At 40.9% G+C, this 19,152-nt stretch overlaps 1 protein-coding gene across 4 annotated transcripts in view; it reads left to right on the forward strand.

The window, feature by feature from the left end:
• Positions 1-19,152, forward strand: part of LOC144264192 (tyrosine-protein kinase TXK-like) — a 58,481-nt gene that overhangs the window by 15,375 nt on the left and 23,954 nt on the right. For 2 of the 4 annotated variants that reach the window (XR_013345984.1, XM_077815688.1), the window contains exons 5-14: positions 693-758; positions 2,079-2,133; positions 4,358-4,437; positions 10,490-10,617; positions 11,320-11,394; positions 12,332-12,503; positions 13,118-13,334; positions 14,749-14,813; positions 16,796-16,914; positions 18,096-18,253. Coding sequence is in view for 2 of the 4 variants with exons in the window: in XM_077815688.1 (XP_077671814.1) it covers positions 693-758; positions 2,079-2,133; positions 4,358-4,437; positions 10,490-10,617; positions 11,320-11,394; positions 12,332-12,503; positions 13,118-13,334; positions 14,749-14,813; positions 16,796-16,914; positions 18,096-18,253 (1,135 nt within the window). In the remaining 2 variants the exon portion in view is untranslated. The remainder of the gene's footprint in view (positions 1-692; positions 759-2,078; positions 2,134-4,357; positions 4,438-10,489; positions 10,618-11,319; positions 11,395-12,331; positions 12,504-13,117; positions 13,335-14,748; positions 14,814-16,795; positions 16,915-18,095; positions 18,254-19,152) is intronic. The other 2 variants (XR_013345985.1, XM_077815689.1) reach the window with 1 other exon arrangement.

A 19,152-nucleotide genomic window follows, 5' to 3' on the forward strand; every position in this document is an offset into this window, starting at 1 on the left:
TCCCCTCCTAATTCAAATCCCACCTCTAAACACACTTCTTCCACCTAGAGGCTCAGTGATACTCCACCAGATACATATAAAAGAATTTGCCTTGTTCAGAGATTAGACAGTTATCTGGTGTACTGTGCATCTGAACCGCAGTGTATGTCCAAATTAGGAACTGTACAGTGACAAGCTTGCTGAAATACATAATAACCTTGAACGCACTGGTTCTTTTTGAAGGTGGGATTTAAAATAATTGGCAATTATGTAAAATGTAGGTTTATATATATATATATATATATATATATATATATATATATATAATACAACTCAATCTACTTTCTAATGTGTGCACTGGCCATGCGTATGCGTTCAAAGGTAGAATCTAGGCTTCAGTCCCACCTGGTGGATCTTATGCAGAGCTGGCAACACAAATTCACCCATTTTCTGGTTTTCCAGAGAACAGTCCCATACTGAACAATTCATACAGTCAGTATTTGCCCATCATCTGCCCTTTGAAAAATCACCAGGTTGATAAGAAGTATCTTGGGGTCTTCCTTCAATGACTGTCTGAATTCACAGAAACATAACTCATACTTAATATGTGGCCAAAGTGTTAGTTGCCCTCTTCTTAAGTGAAAGGAATATTCACATTTTAATCCCAGTAATACTTTACATTGTGTTATATCTTTCATTTGTATTTATTTTAGTAATGAAGGCCTAATTCCCAGCAATTATGTAACTGAGAACGAGCGAAATAATTTAGAAGCATATGAGTAAGTACACTTGAAAATGATTATTGTGTCTCCTCCCTGAGAATTGGTTAGGATTGTAGATTTTTAGGTCCTGATCTTTCAGTCCTTACTGGAAGTCAACAGGAGTTTGCCTGAGTAACGACTGCAGGACTAAGTCCCTCATTTTTTCTTATAAATCATCATCCTAAAAATGAATTCACCATTTGTCTTCCAGTTTTCATGATTCTTCTCTATTCAAATCAATGGCTGTTTGCTATGAGACTAGAATGTCATAAACACTGGTAGCTCATAAACAATAAATAGTATAACTGCATCTGTTTGCATAAGTCAAGATGTCACAATCTGGATGTTTCCTATTTGCTAGCACTCACAGCCAGATACTATTATACTCTGATCTTTTCCTGTTTTGTACATTTCAATGAATAGCCAGTACTCACTTCAACATATTTAAGGTTCATTGACTGGTGAGGAAGAGTAAAATTCTCAAATATTCTAGCCAGAGATGGGCCTGAGACACCAAGTGTAAATGCAAAATTTCCCAAACTTGTGGGCGTTTATATCCAGGATTTTACTTAGTCTCAACTTTAAATACAACAAATGGGAAAAAATATTGAAAATCATCAGGCTAGACTTGACACCAGTAAAGTTGCCCTCTTTTCCCAACCACAATCCCATCACATATTCAATTATGAGACACTATATGAGCAAAAATTCTACACATTGGACTGTAAACCCGCCAATTTATCAAAGGCAGAAGACTAGACCCTCTAACAACTCTTATGGCATGTGCAAGAAACCACCACACTTCACATTGTTACTGTGTAGGAATTTTTAAAATAAATTAGCGAGTGAGACCCAGAATGCTGGATAGGCACATTTTAAAAATATAACTATGAAACAGGAAACACTTATTTTATGAGGAAGCTAATGGGATTCTTTCACTAGTTAGGGTGAGCTGAGTGATAGTAAGGGGCAAAGTTAAAACTGGTAGTGGAACTTTAAATATTTCCAGACTTTCTGACATTTTGATTTTTTAAACTATGACTTTAACATTTTCACTTTTCAACATTGTTTTTTTAACCTTAGCTCTGAATTTTCTCATTCACAAATATCTTGTTTTTGTTTGTGTTATTATTATAGCTGAAATGGTCTTATAAAGTGGTTTAAAATTAATAGCTGTTTGTTTACAACCATAGCTTTATATTAACCACTTTTTTGGTCTGGGAATAGTATAATGGTTAAGAAGTGTTGCTCTTTACAATAGAGTCAATAAGTATTTTTATTAAAACAGCTTGAAATCAGAACATAATTTAGCTGTCTTTTCTTGGTCATTTATTGTAGGTGGTACTGTAAAAACATAACCAGAAATCAGGCAGAACTTCTACTAAGGCAGGAGGTAATTCAGTTGGTTTATAAACTTTCATTGTTTGTAAAGTTACCCACAATCTAAATTATTCTGTCAGTATTACAAGACGCATCATGAAGAATTCAGCAATTAAATCCAGAGCTAACTGTACAATAAGATAGAGTACTTTAAAATGAAGGGATGTCTTGGTGGTCTAAACATCAGGTATGGAATACTTAGACTCCGGAGAACTTGTTCTGTTTAGGTCTCTAACTTCCATATTAGATAAACTGAGTTCTATGCAGTTTACTGTGCGTGTCTTTTGAGTGAGACTTTAAAAACTGAAATCTGTCTGCTCTGTATGAACATTAAAAATCTCACAGTCTCTTAGTTAACATAGAGGTTTGCCCCAGTATCCTTAACTAAAATTTCTACTCCTCTTATTGTCATGCAGCATGTTGTGGCCCACTTAGTCCTGCCCATAGGCAATTGTGTTTTATTGGTGCTTTTTTATATATTTTGTGTGAAGCAATGTGGAACCCTTGGGAAGAAAAGTGCATGTCAATATAAAATACAACTGTATCTATGACTTCAAATTGTTACTATTTTAGAGAGAATAACAGAGTTTTGCTCAGGGGCCAACACAGGGATTGGATAAAATACAGCTCAGCCAGAGGGAGTGCACAGAAATATACAGAATTATAGGTGTTAAAGAGGAAAAATAACAGCTCTTATATAATCCAGTCTACCACCCTGCTTTACAGTATATTTTCTAGTGATTTGTGTGGTCTATTTTTCAGTGCTCCAAACATGGAGCTTCCAGCACTTCCCATGGGAGAGTATTCAAATATATTTAACTCTGAGAACTCTTCTGATATTCAGTCTAATTTTTCCATTTCCATTTCTCAATTTCATTCCATTACTATTAGTTATAATCCCATGAATCACTCTAAATGATTCCTAGTCACCATGGCATTATCACCCTTCAAATATTTATAGATTTGTATGTCCTATCTTTAGTTTTGGGTTAACCAAGTCAGATATTTAACTCTGCTCCTCCAGCCAATGGCATGGCTATGACTACAGCACTTAAACTACACTGTACAGGTAAAGCTTACTGCAACCTGCTACACAGGGTTGTGACTACAGGATTTACACAGGTCACAATCCAGCTAGCCAGAAGTCTATCATGCAGATGTCCCTCTCACAATTCCCCTTCCACATTAATATGAAGATGAACTGCCAGGGTTTATGGCCTTTCTCCTCCTGGTCCCCTGAACAGAAGCACGAAGCACCACAGTGGTTCCACTATATTTTGGGCCTTCCACAGATGCCAAATAGCCATGAAGTTTTAGCTCTTTATTCTTTAGTTGTTTCAAGGGTCTGTATCGCATTAGAGCATAGTGAAGTATAAACATTCACAGAAACAATGGACTGGGTTAAATGTAAATGTTCAATATATTTAAGATGTTAAATATGAGTTATCTTCAACTTACCACGGATAGTCACCTGTATTTTAATGAATAACAGTGAATTATATCCATGGTGTTGTGCCATTCATCTGGTGTACTGAGTGTATAAGAAAATGTACAGTACAGCACAAGTAGTCTCCAAACACAGTGTTACAAACATAACATATAATATCACCAGGCTTGTGTACTTAGTTCAATGATATAAAGCAATGAAATAGCTCCATATAGGAAAAAGACCCCAATAACTAGAAATAGTAAATAGCTCTATGGCTGTAGAAATTAGGAGGTTAGGTAGAGATCATTAGAGTATTATGTTACTATATAAGTCTTGTGTTCTAATATCATAAACCATGCTAGTAAAGTTTGAACAGTTTGAACATCAGTATCCAACAGTCAAAAGGCATCAATGCTTCTCTTGCATTAAGTAATATCCTTGGAATTACCCAACAGTGATCCACACACAGGTGAATGACTCAGCATTTATATATTCATATTTACTCTAAGATGTTCTCAGAAAAGTACTTAGCTTCCTGCTGTAAAAAAGAGATATCACCTGCATTGTACAATACACTACAAGTGTTAAGTACATTACCTCCTTTTAGAAGTTACTGTTCTTTTAGTCATACAGTTAAAGGCCACAAGGAACCACCACATCATCTGCTCTGACCTCCTGACCTTTAGCTTTCTTTGGTTCCTTTATAAAACATTGAACAGTATTTTGTAATCAGCTGAATGTCTTATCACATGTGAATTTTCTGTCAAACACAAAAGAAAGGATAAACTAAATCTGAATTGCTTTTCAGTCCAAAGAAGGGGCATTTATGGTCAGAGATTCAAGTCAAAAGGGAGCCCTCACAATGTCTGTGTATTCACGATCTAGTGGGTAAGTAATTGCTGCTCTGAATGGTTAAGAATTTAAATAAACAGATGAAAACATATCTTAATTACAATTCTTTGTGAAAGTGGCTTGCTTGCTGCACAATATACATGTACAGTACAATATTGTACAGCATTGTCCATACTGTGTATAGGGAATACTGAAAACCTTGTTGCAAATTACAATCCTTCCAGTTAATTAAAAGGTACATACCAATACTAATGCTCAATGGAGTAATTTTGCCCCAAAAGTTGTGGGGTGGGGACGGCAGATGCAAACGTTCCCATGCAGCACGACAAGATCACCTGCATTTTCCTGAAACCCAAAAGGTTCCAGCATAAGTCCCTTTCATCCATCCAATTCAAATAATAAGCAAACAAGACTTACTGTAGCATCCTCTTGCCTCTCATCCTATGGTGCAGTCCTTGACTGGCTGGCTCCCATGCAATGCTGTAGCCAGCGCACTGACCTCCTGCTACATCTCCAACTTCTCCTTCCCCTTCACGGGAACCACTCCTCCTTCCCCTTCACGGGAACCCCCCACCCAGCCTCTCCTGCTACCCACAAACACCTCCATAGCCTCCTCCCTCTCTCACAAGCCTCTCCTCTCCAAGAACCTCCCAATCTCTCCTTTCCCCAAACTTGCCTCATTCCCTCCCTCACCCCAAATCTCTCCTTCACCCCCTCCCCACGCTGCCTCTCCTACCCATCCCCTCAACCATGCCATCTTGTCTCTTTAGATAGATTCCCCTCATAGCTGCTCCCTAGGGCCTGTTTCCTCCATAACCCTGCCCTCCCCTTTGTGTCTGCCCCATCTATAGCTGTGGCTCCAATTTGTGCCTCTTCCCCACAGAGGTGTCCCCTTGCTTGTCCCTGCCACCCTGTGGGCAGGAAGGGGAGACAGACGCTGCTGCTCCAGTCCTGCTGCTCCCTCAAGCCCCCGCCAGCTGGGCAAACCCTCAGAGCCAGCAAGCGCAGGGCCCAGGCAAGGAAGGAGAGAAAGTGGCTGTGCATAGTAGCCATAGCAATAGCAGCAGGGAGGACATAGGGCTCCCCTGCTGCCAGGAGGATGTAATTGCAGTTCTCTGAGGTTCAAAACAATGGCACATTCACCTGCCCCCTATACCTCATCACATATAATCCTGGGCACTGCCTTCCCATCCCACCATGGGAGAGGGCACCAGCCCCTGTGGAGCTCCTGTTCCTGGGGGCACCAATCTCGTGAAACAGACTGGATCTACCCTGCTCTTGCCCTATGGCAAACCCCACAGCAGTTACTTGCATGGTGGTGACTGGGCACTGCCAGCCCCAAACTCCCCCTGTCCCACTTGATGATTCCGAGCCACTGATTCCTGGAGCTCCCAGACACTCTGGAGTGATAGCTCCTTCTACACAGGCATCGCTGTACCCCAGCTCCCCCCACTACAGCCACTAGGGACTGGGGAATCAGAGGGTGTGTGACTAATAAAAACCAGGACTTTTAATGTCCTGGGAAGGCTTACAGATTTCCTGGGACAGCTACCTAAAAAAGGGATGATTCCAGGAAAATTGAGACAGGTGGCAACCCTATAGACCAGGGGTTCTCAAACTATGGGTAGGGACCTCAGAGTGGGTCGCAACCTCATTTTAATGGGGTCACCACCCTTTTTAATGGGGTTGCCAGGGCTGGTGCTAGACTTGCTGGGACCTAGGGCCAAAGCCCAAGCCCCACCACCCAGGGCCAAAGCCAAAGCCTGAGCACTTCGGCCCTGGGCAGTGGGGCTCAGACTTCGGCTTCAGCCCTGGGTGGCGGGGCTCAGGTAACAGGCCCCCTTCTTGGGGCTGAAGCCTTTGGGCTTCAGCTTCGGACCCCCCACCCCGGGTGGTGGGGCTCGAGCTTTGGCTCCACCCCATCTCCCGGACTAGCAGGGCTCAGGCTTCGGTGCCCCCTCCTGGGGTCATGTAGTAATTTTTGTTGTCAGAAGGGGGTCGCGATGGAATGAAGTTTGAGAACCGCTGCTTTAGACAGCCCTGGAGGAGTGAGGATGGCTGCTGACAAAGCAGCCTCAAACTTTCTTCTCCACTTCCTCAGCTGCCACACCTCTTTCCTCTTCACAGCCAACCAGAATTTGTTGTTGTTATTGGTAGGGTTGCCAACTTTCTATTTGGACAAAACGGAACACCCTCGCCCTATCCCGCCCCACTTCTTCTCCGAGGCCCCACCTCCTGCTCACTCCATCCCCTCCCCCCCGTTGCTTGCTCTCCCCACCCTCACTCTCTCACTCATTTTCACTGGGCTAGCTCAGGGGGTTGGGATGCAGGAGGGGGTGAGGGCTCCAGCTGGGGGTTCAGGCTCTGGTGTGGGGCTGGGGATGAGGGATTTGGGGTGCAGGAAGGGGCTCAGGGCTTGGGCTGAGGGGTTTGGAATGCAGGAGGGGGTTCTGGGCTGGGACAGGGGGTTGGGGCACTGGGGGGTGACAGCTCCGGCTGGGAGTGCGAGCTCTGGGGTGGGGCTAAGGATGAGGGTTTTGGGGTGCTGGAGGGTGCTCCGGGCTGGGACCAAGGGGCTTGGGGGCCAGAAGAGGCATCAGGACTGGGGCAGGGGTTGGGGCCCAGGTGTGGGGAGGTGAGGGGTCTATGCAGGCTCTGGGGTGGGGCTGGGGATGAGAGGTTTGGGGGGCAGGAGGATCCTCTGGGCTCAGACCGAGGGGTTCAGAGGGTAGAAGGGGGATCAGGGCTGGGGCGTGAGGGGGTGAGGGCTCTGGCTGGGGGTGTGGGCTCTGGGATGGGGCTGGGGAAGAGAGGTCTGGGGTACAGGAGAGTACTCGGGACTGAGGAGTTCAGAGGGTGGGAGGGGAATCAGGGCTAGGACAGGGGGTTGGGGCATGGGAGGGGATCAGGGGTGCAGGTTCCGGGCAGCGCTTACCTCAAGCAGCTCCCGGAAGCAGTGGCATGTCCCCTCTCTGGCTTCTATGTGGAGGTGCAGCCAGAGATCTCTATGCTCTGCCCCATTCATAGGCGCCACCCCCACAGATCCCATTGGCTGTGGTTCCCAGCCAATGGGAGCTGCAGAGCTGGTGCTTGGGGTGGGGGCAGCATGTGGAGCCCCCTGGTTGCCCCTATGCGTAGGAGCTGGAGGGGAGACATGCCACTGCTTCTGGGAGGCTCACAGAGTCATGGCAGGCAGGGAGCCTGCCTAGCCATGCTGCGCAGCCGACCAGACTTTTAATGGCCCGGTCAGCGGTGCTGACCGGAGTCACCAGGGTCCCTTTTCAACCAGGCGTTGCAGTTGAAAACCGGACACCTGGCAACCCTAGTTATTAGCCACCCCATTCTATCTGAAAGTTGGGGTTGGGGAGATGCCTCCTCTCTCTCCCTATAACTAGACCTATACTAACACTTGGAGTGTATTGCCAAAGTTCAGAATCCTCATTAGCTTCACCATTTCTAAAACAAAGTGTAAACCTCATTTGTCCAACTTGGCTCTCTCACAACCACAACTAAAATCAGTAGAGACCAGTCCTACTGGAGCAATACTACCCTTAAAATTGGTGGCAAATCAGTGTGGATGGATTGGATGGACAGCGGAATTATGACTGTATTGAATCTAATTGATGATAAATTTAAACACTTTGTAGCTCTTCAGCAACAATTTGGCTCGCCCTGGTACATAGCATGGAAATATCTCCAGCTAAAGCATTGACTTATAAATTTATTTGGGCTGGATGCACTGGAAGTTACAGAACCTCCAGAACGTTTATTATTTTGGAGGAAACATTCTGGATATACTTGGCCAGCGGTATCCTGTTACAATTTTCTGGCCCCAAAAACTGTGCTAAAGAATGATAATTTGAGAGCTGCTTGGAATAGATATATGACGATATACAACGATTTCTGACCCAATGGAATACAATTGTATCTAATATTTAAAAAGCAACTATAGACATGACACTACAGCTTATTCACCAAAAGACACTTTTTCCCCACATAGGCTAATAGTAATAGACCTCATAAATGTTGACTGCTGTTGGCAGTCCTTTGGTGCTACATTAGCTCATATGTTTTAGGAGTGTCCCTGTATTAAGAATTTCTGGTATGAGGTGGGTCAAAGATCAGTTTGATATTGGATGCTAAAATGGATTTCATTCTCAGATATATTCCTGATACCTGGAGATTACCTGGTAACAAGGCAGCATGGTTCCAATGTGCAGCTTTGGTCCCTAAAAAATTAATCCTTGAAAAATGCAAAGGTTGATCCCCACCAAATATTGATGTCTGTCTCTGTAATATGGATGATACAGCTAATAAATGACTGGCATTCCACAGAAATGGAATGCCCAAAAAATTCAAAGCAATTTGGACTGCCTTTTTAGGGGTCTATGATTAAAGTAAACCCTGAAGATAGATATGACACTTCCCAGCCCCCACTTTTGTCCTAAACCCCTTTAATTCCTTTGTGTATTATGATGAATCTGAAATTTTGGTATAGTGGTTGTATTTGTAAAATTAATAATTTAAAAAACAAAAACAGTACAGACGAGAGGAGGTGGAACAGGAGAAAAAGCAGTGAAGAAAAAAGAGGGGTGGGTAGAAGAAATGAAAGAATAAAAACTCAAATGAAAAAAGTCTCTTGACTGCCTTTGGGGAAATAGAGAGGAAATTTGGCACTTGGACCATTTTTTATGGATTAGTTTTTTAACTCTTTGGGAGGTGCTAATATACCTGGTGATAGGTATCATTAGAAAAGCCTAGATAGATGCAAGGAAACTAGAGCATTACATAGTTTACCTAGTGTATCATTCAGGTAATTTCTATAGATACAGTGATAAGAACTGTATAGATACAGGTTTTATGGGAAGTGCTTAGGCCACAGAGAAACTGGAAGGATTATGCAAGGACACCAGTGACAGTGAATGGGGCTGATGCTATCACATGTTCTCCTGAAGTGACAGAATAGTATGGGTGGCAATGGCATTTGGACCCCCTGAAATTTGGGGTTTAGGAAAAACACAGAAGAAGAAATTATAGGAGTTGAGGTCACGGGGGGGGGGGACAGGAGTTGTTCAGAAAGGAATTTATTAAAGAATGAATAAAGATTTCAGCAAACATAGGGCATTTGTATCTATTTGCACTCTTGCCTAGGTATGGGCAGTGGCACCTGAATTTATGAAAGTGTTCCCTATATCTATTACTCCCATAATGCAAGAAGAGGTACAATCTCAGAGGATATATATATTGATTGAGAGACTAAAATAAGATAGAATAGTAGCTGATTTTTCATATAGGTTCCAAATTCTAATCCTGTTGGAGTCAATAGTAAAAATCACTCTGGTCTACAAGTTACCACGATTTGGCTATCAGAGACATCTGGGATGTCAAAATGTTTTAGTTAGTGGTGGGCAACCTGTGGCCCATCGGGGTAATCTGCTGGCCAGCTGCCAGTCAGCTTGTTTACATTTGCATGGCCGCTCGCAACTCCCAATGGCCACGGTTCGCCGTTCCCGGCCAATGGGAGCTGCGGGACATGGCGGCCAGCAGGTCCCTGCAGCCCGAGCTGCTTCTCGCAGCTCCCATTGGCCAGGAACAGCGAACCGCAGCCACTGGGAGCTACAAGCAGCTGCGCAAATGTAAACAAACTGTCTGGTGGCCCACCAGTGGATTACCTTGACGGGCCACGTGTGGCCCATGGGCCACAGGTTGCCCACCACTGTTTTTAGTAAATGATTGCAGAATGGTTACAAAAGGGATGTCTGCTGTAGGGAGGAAAGGGAGCAGAGGAGCTTTTGGCTCGCATCCCTGGCTATTCCTATTTCTTTATTTTATAGATTTCTTTAACTCTGAGCCCATAGATCTCATCCCCAGAGGTCAGAGAAGTATTCAGATAAGCTCTGTTTTTTCCACCTGAAACATTATCCCAATCATAATTCTACCAAGCAATTTTAAACAGGAAAATTGTATTTCCTCCCCATAGATCTTATTGTGTAATAGTAATTCTTGTCCAAAATATTATTTAAATCAGGCCGCTTTATATTATCAAAATATGGTTATTTTCAAGTAACTGATGTTTTGTTGATTTCAGAAGCCACAGTGGAAATATCCGACATTATCAAATTAAGCAAAACCATTCAGAACAGTATTATGTAGCAGAAAAGCACCTCTTTCCATCCATTCCTGAACTCATCCAGTATCACCAGCATAATGCAGCAGGTAACAGCAGCTAACCAAATACGGATTTAATTCTGATGATGATTGGAAGCTCATTGCAGATACGACTTTGAGAGCTCAGGAATAACCCTTCCTGGAATCAAGTTCTGTCTTTTTAAAAAGAGACAGGTTTGCAAAATGTTGAAGAGAAAAGTTCAATTTCTTAGCCATCCCTTGTGCCAGATCAGTAGTTTTGTACGGTGCAAAAACTGGGGTTGAGTCTATATCCATCTGTTGCCTTTTGTCTTTTATTTAGAGTGTAAGTTCCTGGGAGCAGGGATGATCTTTTTGTTCTGCGTTTGAAGAACTCTTAGCACAATGCGGTCCTGATTCATCACTAGAGCTCTAAAGTGCTACAGTAATACAAATAATAAATAATTACTACTACTACTAATAAACAAGCTGAATCCTGTGGGCCTTTGGAAACTGTGTAATGTATTTGTCCTCCTACCTATTAACTTATCTGGCAGGCTGCAAAATGCCAGTGTTCTCACCCTATCTATCCAAGGACTGAGTATGCTTTTCTCTCAGTTACTCCTTTTCACCAGGGCTACATCTGAACAAGTCATAAATAATATAGAAAAAAGTAACTTCAGTGAGTAAGAATGAGGAAAACAAAATAGGTTTTGTTTTAGGAAGCTAAGATGGATGCATAGGATAACAGGATAATTGTTCTAAAGAATATTATCACTTTGTCACCCATAGGTCTCATCACTCGCCTCCGACATCCAGTTGGATCAATGGGAAGTTGTTTACCAGCAACGGCAGGATTTAGTTATGGTAAAGTTTGAGGTATTGTTTTGGTAGAGTTTTAGACATCTTCCTAGGTTTTTATACCATGCTTATCATCTTGGTATCTGAGGTATGTTAAGAAATTATCCCTGTAATAATTAATATATGAAAACACATGTCCATCAATAGGAATTATCCATTTCTTATTCAGGATCCAAAACTCAGTGAAATACCTGACTGGACATGTATCATTTTAGAAGAATGGTCTCATTCACATTACTATCATTGCTTCTAAATTTTCTCACATTTTGTGAACAAAGACCTAAGACTCCATAGCCTTTTAAGGGCCATTGAAGCCTATTTGAATGTATATCTCAATTAATGTTAACATCAATTGAGATCAAGACTGTTCTTGCCAATCATGCAACTATTAGAAATAAGAGTGGCATTTAACAGTGCATAAAAGAGCAATACAAATAATTTTGGTTTATATATGATAGTAAATGAAGTTCACCTGGCTGGTGAATACACATCTAGAATGAGTCCCTCCAAAAGTGTATGCTGGGAATTAATATATTTAATATATTTCCTAGAACTACTACTTGTGAAAGGCAAAAATCATTGTGGATGTCACAATAGAGCCAGCTAATCAATAATATCACATCACTGTCTGGAGGTGGATGAGAGTGATGGACAACGCATATTGAAGTGCTCCCATGATGTTCTCAGATGTAGTGAATAATTAAATATCTGTCCTACCTTCAAGCCCCAAACATTCCTGTGTTAGATGATTATCCCATATCTCAAATAATAGGGGTGATGAAAATTTTCATAGCAAATAACAGGCGATGGATGAAATTAACAAACGATTATCTGTTCTGTGTATATACTACAGAGAATGGGGCATTTTTCCTGCACCATAAATAGGAGTTAGGGCAGCTGGCATGTACCATGCTATTATAACCTATTGAGCTCACTTTCACAGAGAAGTGGAAGATAAACCCATCTGAGCTGACTTTCATGAAAGAAGTTGGGCGTGGCCAGTTTGGAATAGTTCATCTGGGTAAATGGAGAGCACTTGTCAAAGTTGCCATTAAGGCAATCAATGAAGGTGCAATGTCTGAAGATGATTTCATTGAGGAAGCCAAAGTCATGATGTAAGTACAATAGCTGTTTCATGCCTGGTGGAAAGGGTTAAACTGAGATGTAATAAGAAACAAATATAGTCAAAGATGTTTTCATAAGGTTTATTTGATGGGTATTATGATTGTGCTTGACACTGTACAATGCACAGAAGACAACACAGACCACGCTCCATGAGTTTACAATTAAAACTGTACTAACTTCATAGTACACACACATTGTACACTGGGTGCAACACTGTATCGTTAGGTCACTTCCATTTTTAATTGAAGGCTGAGTAGGGAAAGTATCTATTCAACTGCACAAAGCCAGGCATAATCTAGTTTGGGAAGACAAGGAATTGAAAGGTCCAATCTTGATACAGTGCCTATTATATTTAATTTCTCAGTGGACTATCACTAAAAGAATTCATACAGACAGGTGATTTAAGGAAGGATTTGAATTAAGAAATGGTAGTAGATGACATAACAGGTCCTATGTCCATTGCAGTTGAATACAGCGTATCATACACTTAAATATCATATTAACATTTCACAAAATACTTTCTAAAATCATCCTAATAATCAAAACTTCTTTAACTGTTTGTCAGTGGCAAATGTCTAGTTACTGACATGCACCTTGTTAACAGGAAATTATCCCACCCAAAGCTGGTACAGCTTTATGGAGTGTGCATACAGAACAAGCCTCTCTACATAGTGACTGAGTTCATGGAAAATAGCTGCCTGCTCAATTACCTTCGGCAAAGACAGGGGAGGCTTAACAAAGAAATGCTACTAAGCATGTGCCAGGATGTCTGCGAAGGGATGGAGTATCTAGAAAGAAATAGATTTATTCACCGTGATTTAGTAAGTACAGCAGGTCCTCTGTAATTTGTAGTGACAGTAACAAAATACATGTCATTATACCTTATGGGCACTAATGTATTTTGTAAGTGTGGTTTAACTACTGCAGGATCCGATGGACCAACAGTGTGTTATTTTGATGAAGGTTATATTCTGACAGGGAAACATTTCTGATGCTCACTCATTTTTATTGTGGTTTGTGGATTTTGTAACACTCTATTTAAGGTATTAACCCTTAAAATGTGCATATGTGTGTGATGTGCTGCATAAATTAATGTATTTAAACTGTTTACTATAAATGTTCTTAAGTTCTGTAGGCAATTGCTGCTGTTGAAAATTTACACACTATTTACTGTATTACAACTCCCTTTAAACAAAAGATATTCATGCATGAAGAGTTAGAGAACACTTAGTGACTGAATGGAGTCAGAGAAAGTAACCATGTTATCTGAAAGTATTGTCCAAATATTGTGTTGTCTCAACACCTCCTTATCATCAGCTGATCTTGTGCTATAACAGAAGACATCTTAGTGCAACATCAGAACATCCTGCCAAAACTATTTTGGCTCAGTTTTAGCTTTGCTTTAGTTTGGGCTATGTTTGATGTGAGACATCTAGAGGAACATTTAAGCAGATAAACACTGTATGAATAAGAACGATAAGGAGGCGATGTAATATTTTTAATTGGACCAACTTCTGTTGGTGAAAAGAGACAAGATTTTGAGTATACAGAGCTCTTCTTCAGGTCTTGGAAAGGTACTCTAAGTATCACAGCTAAATACAAGATAGAACAGATTATTTAGCAAAAATGGTTAACATGTATTGTAAGAGACCATTCATAGTGAAGTGGTCCCTTAACACCTTTACAATCATAGGACAAAAATGTGGGATTAGTGAGTTACAGGTTGCTGTAATAAGCCATAAATCCAGTGTCTGTATTAAGACCATGATTTTTAATATCTAGAAAAGTTATGAATTTATGCTCCCAGGCTCATCTTTTGAAGGTGTTGTGCAGGTTTCCTTTAAGGACGTGGACTAAAGAGGTCAGATATGGAGTGATCATTTTGTGAAAAGTGTTCACCCACAGGTGATATGAAGTTTTTGTCTTTGATCATTTTTCTGTGTGAGTTTGTTTGAGAGCATAGTGATTGTCTGGTTTCACCCACATAGTTGTTATTGGAGCATTTAGTGCACTGGATGAGAGATACCACATGTGATAGGCATGTGTGGGACCCATGGATATTGAAAGGCGTGTTGTGGGGGGTATTCTACACAAAATTTAGTCTCTCTGATATCCTGGGACCAACATGGCTAAAATAACAAGGCAAACTGTATGAGTAAAGTACTAGCGAGCAGTTGCATTTTTATCAGGATGCTTTAGTTAGATTTCAGATATGTTTTTCTCATTTTCCTGCAGGCTGCAAGGAACTGTTTAGTCAATGCCAAGAATATAGTTAAAATATCTGACTTTGGAATGACAAGGTATGCAGCAATTGTGTATAACAACAGTGTTGAATCTTAACTACATTGGAAATATTTTCAACTAGCAATAATGAGGCCTTGAATTAACCTCCTAGTTTACAAAACTGCCAGTACCAGTTATTTTGCATGTAGATACTGCCAATGGAATTACCTCTCATCTCTTTGATTCCCTTGTACTTTGGTGCACACACTAAGGAGCACATTTTCTAAAAGTTACCTCTGTTTGTGCATACATAGATCAGTGCATGTGCATTCTTCAAGCGTTAATATTTTGCTCACAGGTATTATGATCTTTCAGCTGCTCATGTAGTTTAGTGTTGGAAAAGTTAATGCAATGGTGTTCGCACACAAATTTGTGCACACACAAAAGCTGGGTTGAGGGCCCTTTTAAAATTTGGTTTTATCATAAGTGTCAGATACTAAAAGCTTCTAGCTAAGACAATCTTAGCACAGCTCCTGTGGGCTTGTCTACAGGGAATCACCCTTCCAGCACACCTGGCAGGGCTGTTGCATGCACACCATAAAGGTTCCCATTCAAGCCTCATTTGCAGGGCTGTCTGTGGGGTGGGGGGAGGGCAGGTAATGAGGAGCAAAAGGGGCAATTTGCTCTGGGCCCCATATTTGAGGGGGTCCCAAAACTAGTGGCATTGCAACCTGGCCACACCTTTGTTATGATGGAGGGGTGGCCAGTCCAAAGCTAAGCGGAGCTGTGATGCCCTGTGCCAGGTTGCAATGACCAGAGTGGGGAGCTGGGCCCAGCCCCATGGGACAGAAGCCACTGCTGCAGGGTGAATGTGGGGCAGGCTCGCTTTCCAACCCGACCACCTTGGGGCCTCCTCTCAGTGTTTTTGCATACTTGCTTTAATGATTTGTGGGTATTCTTCTTAAACTCTTTCATCGCCAAGGTCATTTTCTGGAAGGGTGGCAGGCTTGAGTTTCAGATTTTGCTCTGGGCCCCCCCCAAACCGCATCTGCAATAATATACAGGACTCACATACCTTACAGCTAGCCATGAAACTAGGTAGAGGATTTCACTAACAAGTTGTTTATGTCATGGTCTCCTGCCACCCCTTGTTAGGTATAACAAAGTCTATTTAAAAAGAGACAGAATAATTAATTTATTATTGACTTGCTTGCCAAGAGTATAGGGACTACTTCTAGTATTGCATAATCAGGGGGATTGAATTACACCTTTCCTGGTGAATCTCATAGGCTGTATTGGCACTTATTTGGACATGTGTCCATGTGCAATTCAATTCACACATTTAATATAAAGCTTTTTACTCACATGTTTTATGTGTATATCATGTATGATATGATTTGGTATACATTATTTTCTAAGGGATTTTCACCATTTTATTTCTAGTCAATGACCAAAAAAGTGCTACTGTAGTTCTAACTAATCTATCTGGGAATTTACATCGTACTTATCTCTGTGGTATCTGTAAGCTTAGTTAGCTGTGGCGGTAAACATGCACAATTCTGCTCACAGAAAAATTAAGCACAGATGGCTAATAGTGAATCTTGTTTGAATTAATCCAGAGTTCTGACACCAGGAAATCACAGATTACGAACCTGATTCTTCATTCATTTACACAAGTATAAATCACATGTAACTCCATTAAAGACAATGGAGTTATTATAATAAAACAATTATAATATTTTATATATTGTAATAAAAATTACAATATATAAAGTGTAAGGAGAATCATACTATGTGTCTCACTGGTATGGCAGCTGGTATCAATGAGATCCGGGAAGTGCAATATCTAAAAAAAATTTCCAGAACATCTTTGTGATTATTGGTCGTGCATAATCTGTGTCTTTAATCCACTCTGGAATTCTTGGAAGAAACAGGTATTTCCATATGGACACAATATTTCTGAAAGTGTTTTTTACATAATCATAAATCTAAGGATATGTCACCTAAAACATTTACCCAATACTTTAGATTAAATATATTTGTTACCTGGTTTCTTTAGATATGTTCTAGATGATGAATATATCAGCTCTTCAGGTACCAAATTTCCAGTCAAATGGTCATCTCCTGAAGTTTTTCATTTCAACAAGTACAGCAGCAAGTCTGATGTCTGGTCATTTGGTGAGTGGGTCAGTTTAAACTAATTTGCCACACATCACTTTGCTCATAAAAACTGGAACACATAACTTATATAGTAAATTATTTGTTGCACAGTTACAACTATCATGAGTTTTAATGAGTCAGTTTCATACTATCAATCTTGTCTAAATTGCAAGAGTCTGTCCATTTTGAATAAAGCAGTGCTTCTTGGTTGGGATAGGGAGGCAGGAGGCCATGATCCAAAAATTGAGAGGATGGAATAGCCAGCCTTTTCCACGAGTCGGAAACTGAGGACTCCCAATGGAAGGATTCCCAAGAAATTCCATGAGCTGAAATTTGATGTTTCCACTCCTTTATACAGGATCCATGGTTCTACAGTTCCGTTGTTATTGTCTACCAGACCACAATGCTTTATCTTAACCTCTTGTTACTTGAATTTAGCTTATGACTGCAATGTGCATTTTTTACAGTCAGAAGTCTCCACTTATCAAAATCCACATTCATCTCATAAATCCATAGATTCCCAGGCCAGAAGGGACCATTATGATCATCTAGTCTGAACTCCTGTGTAACTCAGGCCATCGATCTTTCCCAAAATAATTCGTAGAGCATATTTTTTAGAAAAACATCCAATCTTGATTTAAAAATTGTCAGTGATGAATAATCCACCATAACCCTTGGTAAATGGTTCCAATTATTAATTACTTTCACTTTTTAAAATGTATGCTTTATTTCCCTTTTTTGTCTAGTTTCAACGTCCAGCCATTAGATCATGTTATACCTTTCTCTGCTAGACTGAAGAGCCCGTTATTAAATATTTGTTACCCAGATAGATCTTATACACTGTAATCAAGTCTCCTCTTAACCTTCTCTTTGTTAAACTAAATAGATGGAGCTTTTTGAGTCTATCACTATAAGTCCTGCTTTCTAATTCTTTAGTCATTCTTGTGCTGAACCCTCTCCAATTTATCAGCATGTCACTGGGACCGTGCCACAGCTGCTGTAAATTGGTGCCGCTACATTTAAGGCAATGTAGCTATTCTTATTTACATCATCTGAGGATCGACCTGGTCCTCTCTCTCAATACAGTTCAGATGTACAGTTGTCTCCTGTATTATCCAGGACACAAAATCTCTAGTGTTCATGATTCTTAATATTATGGAATAGTTTTGTGAACATTACATTTTCTGGATTATTCCTAGGAGTTTTAATGTGGGAAGTTTTTACAGAGGGCAAAATGCCTTTTGAAAATAAGTCAAATTCTGAAGTTGTCCATGAGATTTCCGAAGGTTACAGACTTTATCAACCATATCTGGCATCGCTCACTGTGTACAAAATCATGTACAGCTGCTGGCATGAGGTGTGTTTCTCTTATTTTCCTGTTCTGTATATTGATATTCCATCGCCAGGATCCTCATTCTAAATGTGGAGTTAAAGACAATCATTGAAAGCAGGGAAATTAAATACCTACTTTACATTTGTGATAGCCTCAGAATCTTTAATGTGTTTTTCATATATCCCGGCTAAGATTAGAAGCTTCTGTTTCTTTTACCCATTAAAACCAATAAATATAAATAATGACTTGCAACACATCATTCACCAGTCAATCTGATTGCCTGACCCTCTGTCTGAATCCCTCCATGATCTTTCCCTTCTCCATCCCCTTCTCCCTATTCCATAGCATCAAGGCTTTATATAACTATTTCTCTGCTTATATGTTGAACCTGGGGCATGGTTCTCTGTTGTCCAGTGCATTGTGCCGTCATTTATGTGAGTACAAAACATGTGCAAAGTGTGCACAGACAACTACCATTCTGATTTAGTAGTGTTTTACATCCACTTTGCACAGTTGTTAATGACCATACAAGGTACAGGGAAGCAAAGAACCTGGCTCTACTCTCTTATTCCATCCCCTCTATTCTGCTAATGTTTCCTGATTTGAGGCTATGTTTATCTGCTTCTCCCACAATTGTCTGTGCCTTTTTCTAGACTTGCTTCTTTATGTGGAATTCCCTCCTAATATGGCCCACTAAGCCACTAACCTCTCGTAATTTGAATCCCTCTGTAAGACCCACTTCCCCCATGGTGCCCACAGAAGTCTATCATTTTAAATATATAAAATCTTTTGCAGGTGTACTTTTTACTATTCCATCTAAATAGGCATATGCCTAAAGTGAGTAACAGTGTGATCTTATTGCTATAACTCTGTCCTTCCTTCCTACATCTCCTCTCTAATGTGTATCTAACAGCTTATAAAAT

The sequence above is a fragment of the Eretmochelys imbricata genome, chromosome 4 (assembly GCF_965152235.1).
Source record: "Eretmochelys imbricata isolate rEreImb1 chromosome 4, rEreImb1.hap1, whole genome shotgun sequence".
Taxonomy (NCBI): Eukaryota; Metazoa; Chordata; order Testudines; family Cheloniidae; genus Eretmochelys; species Eretmochelys imbricata.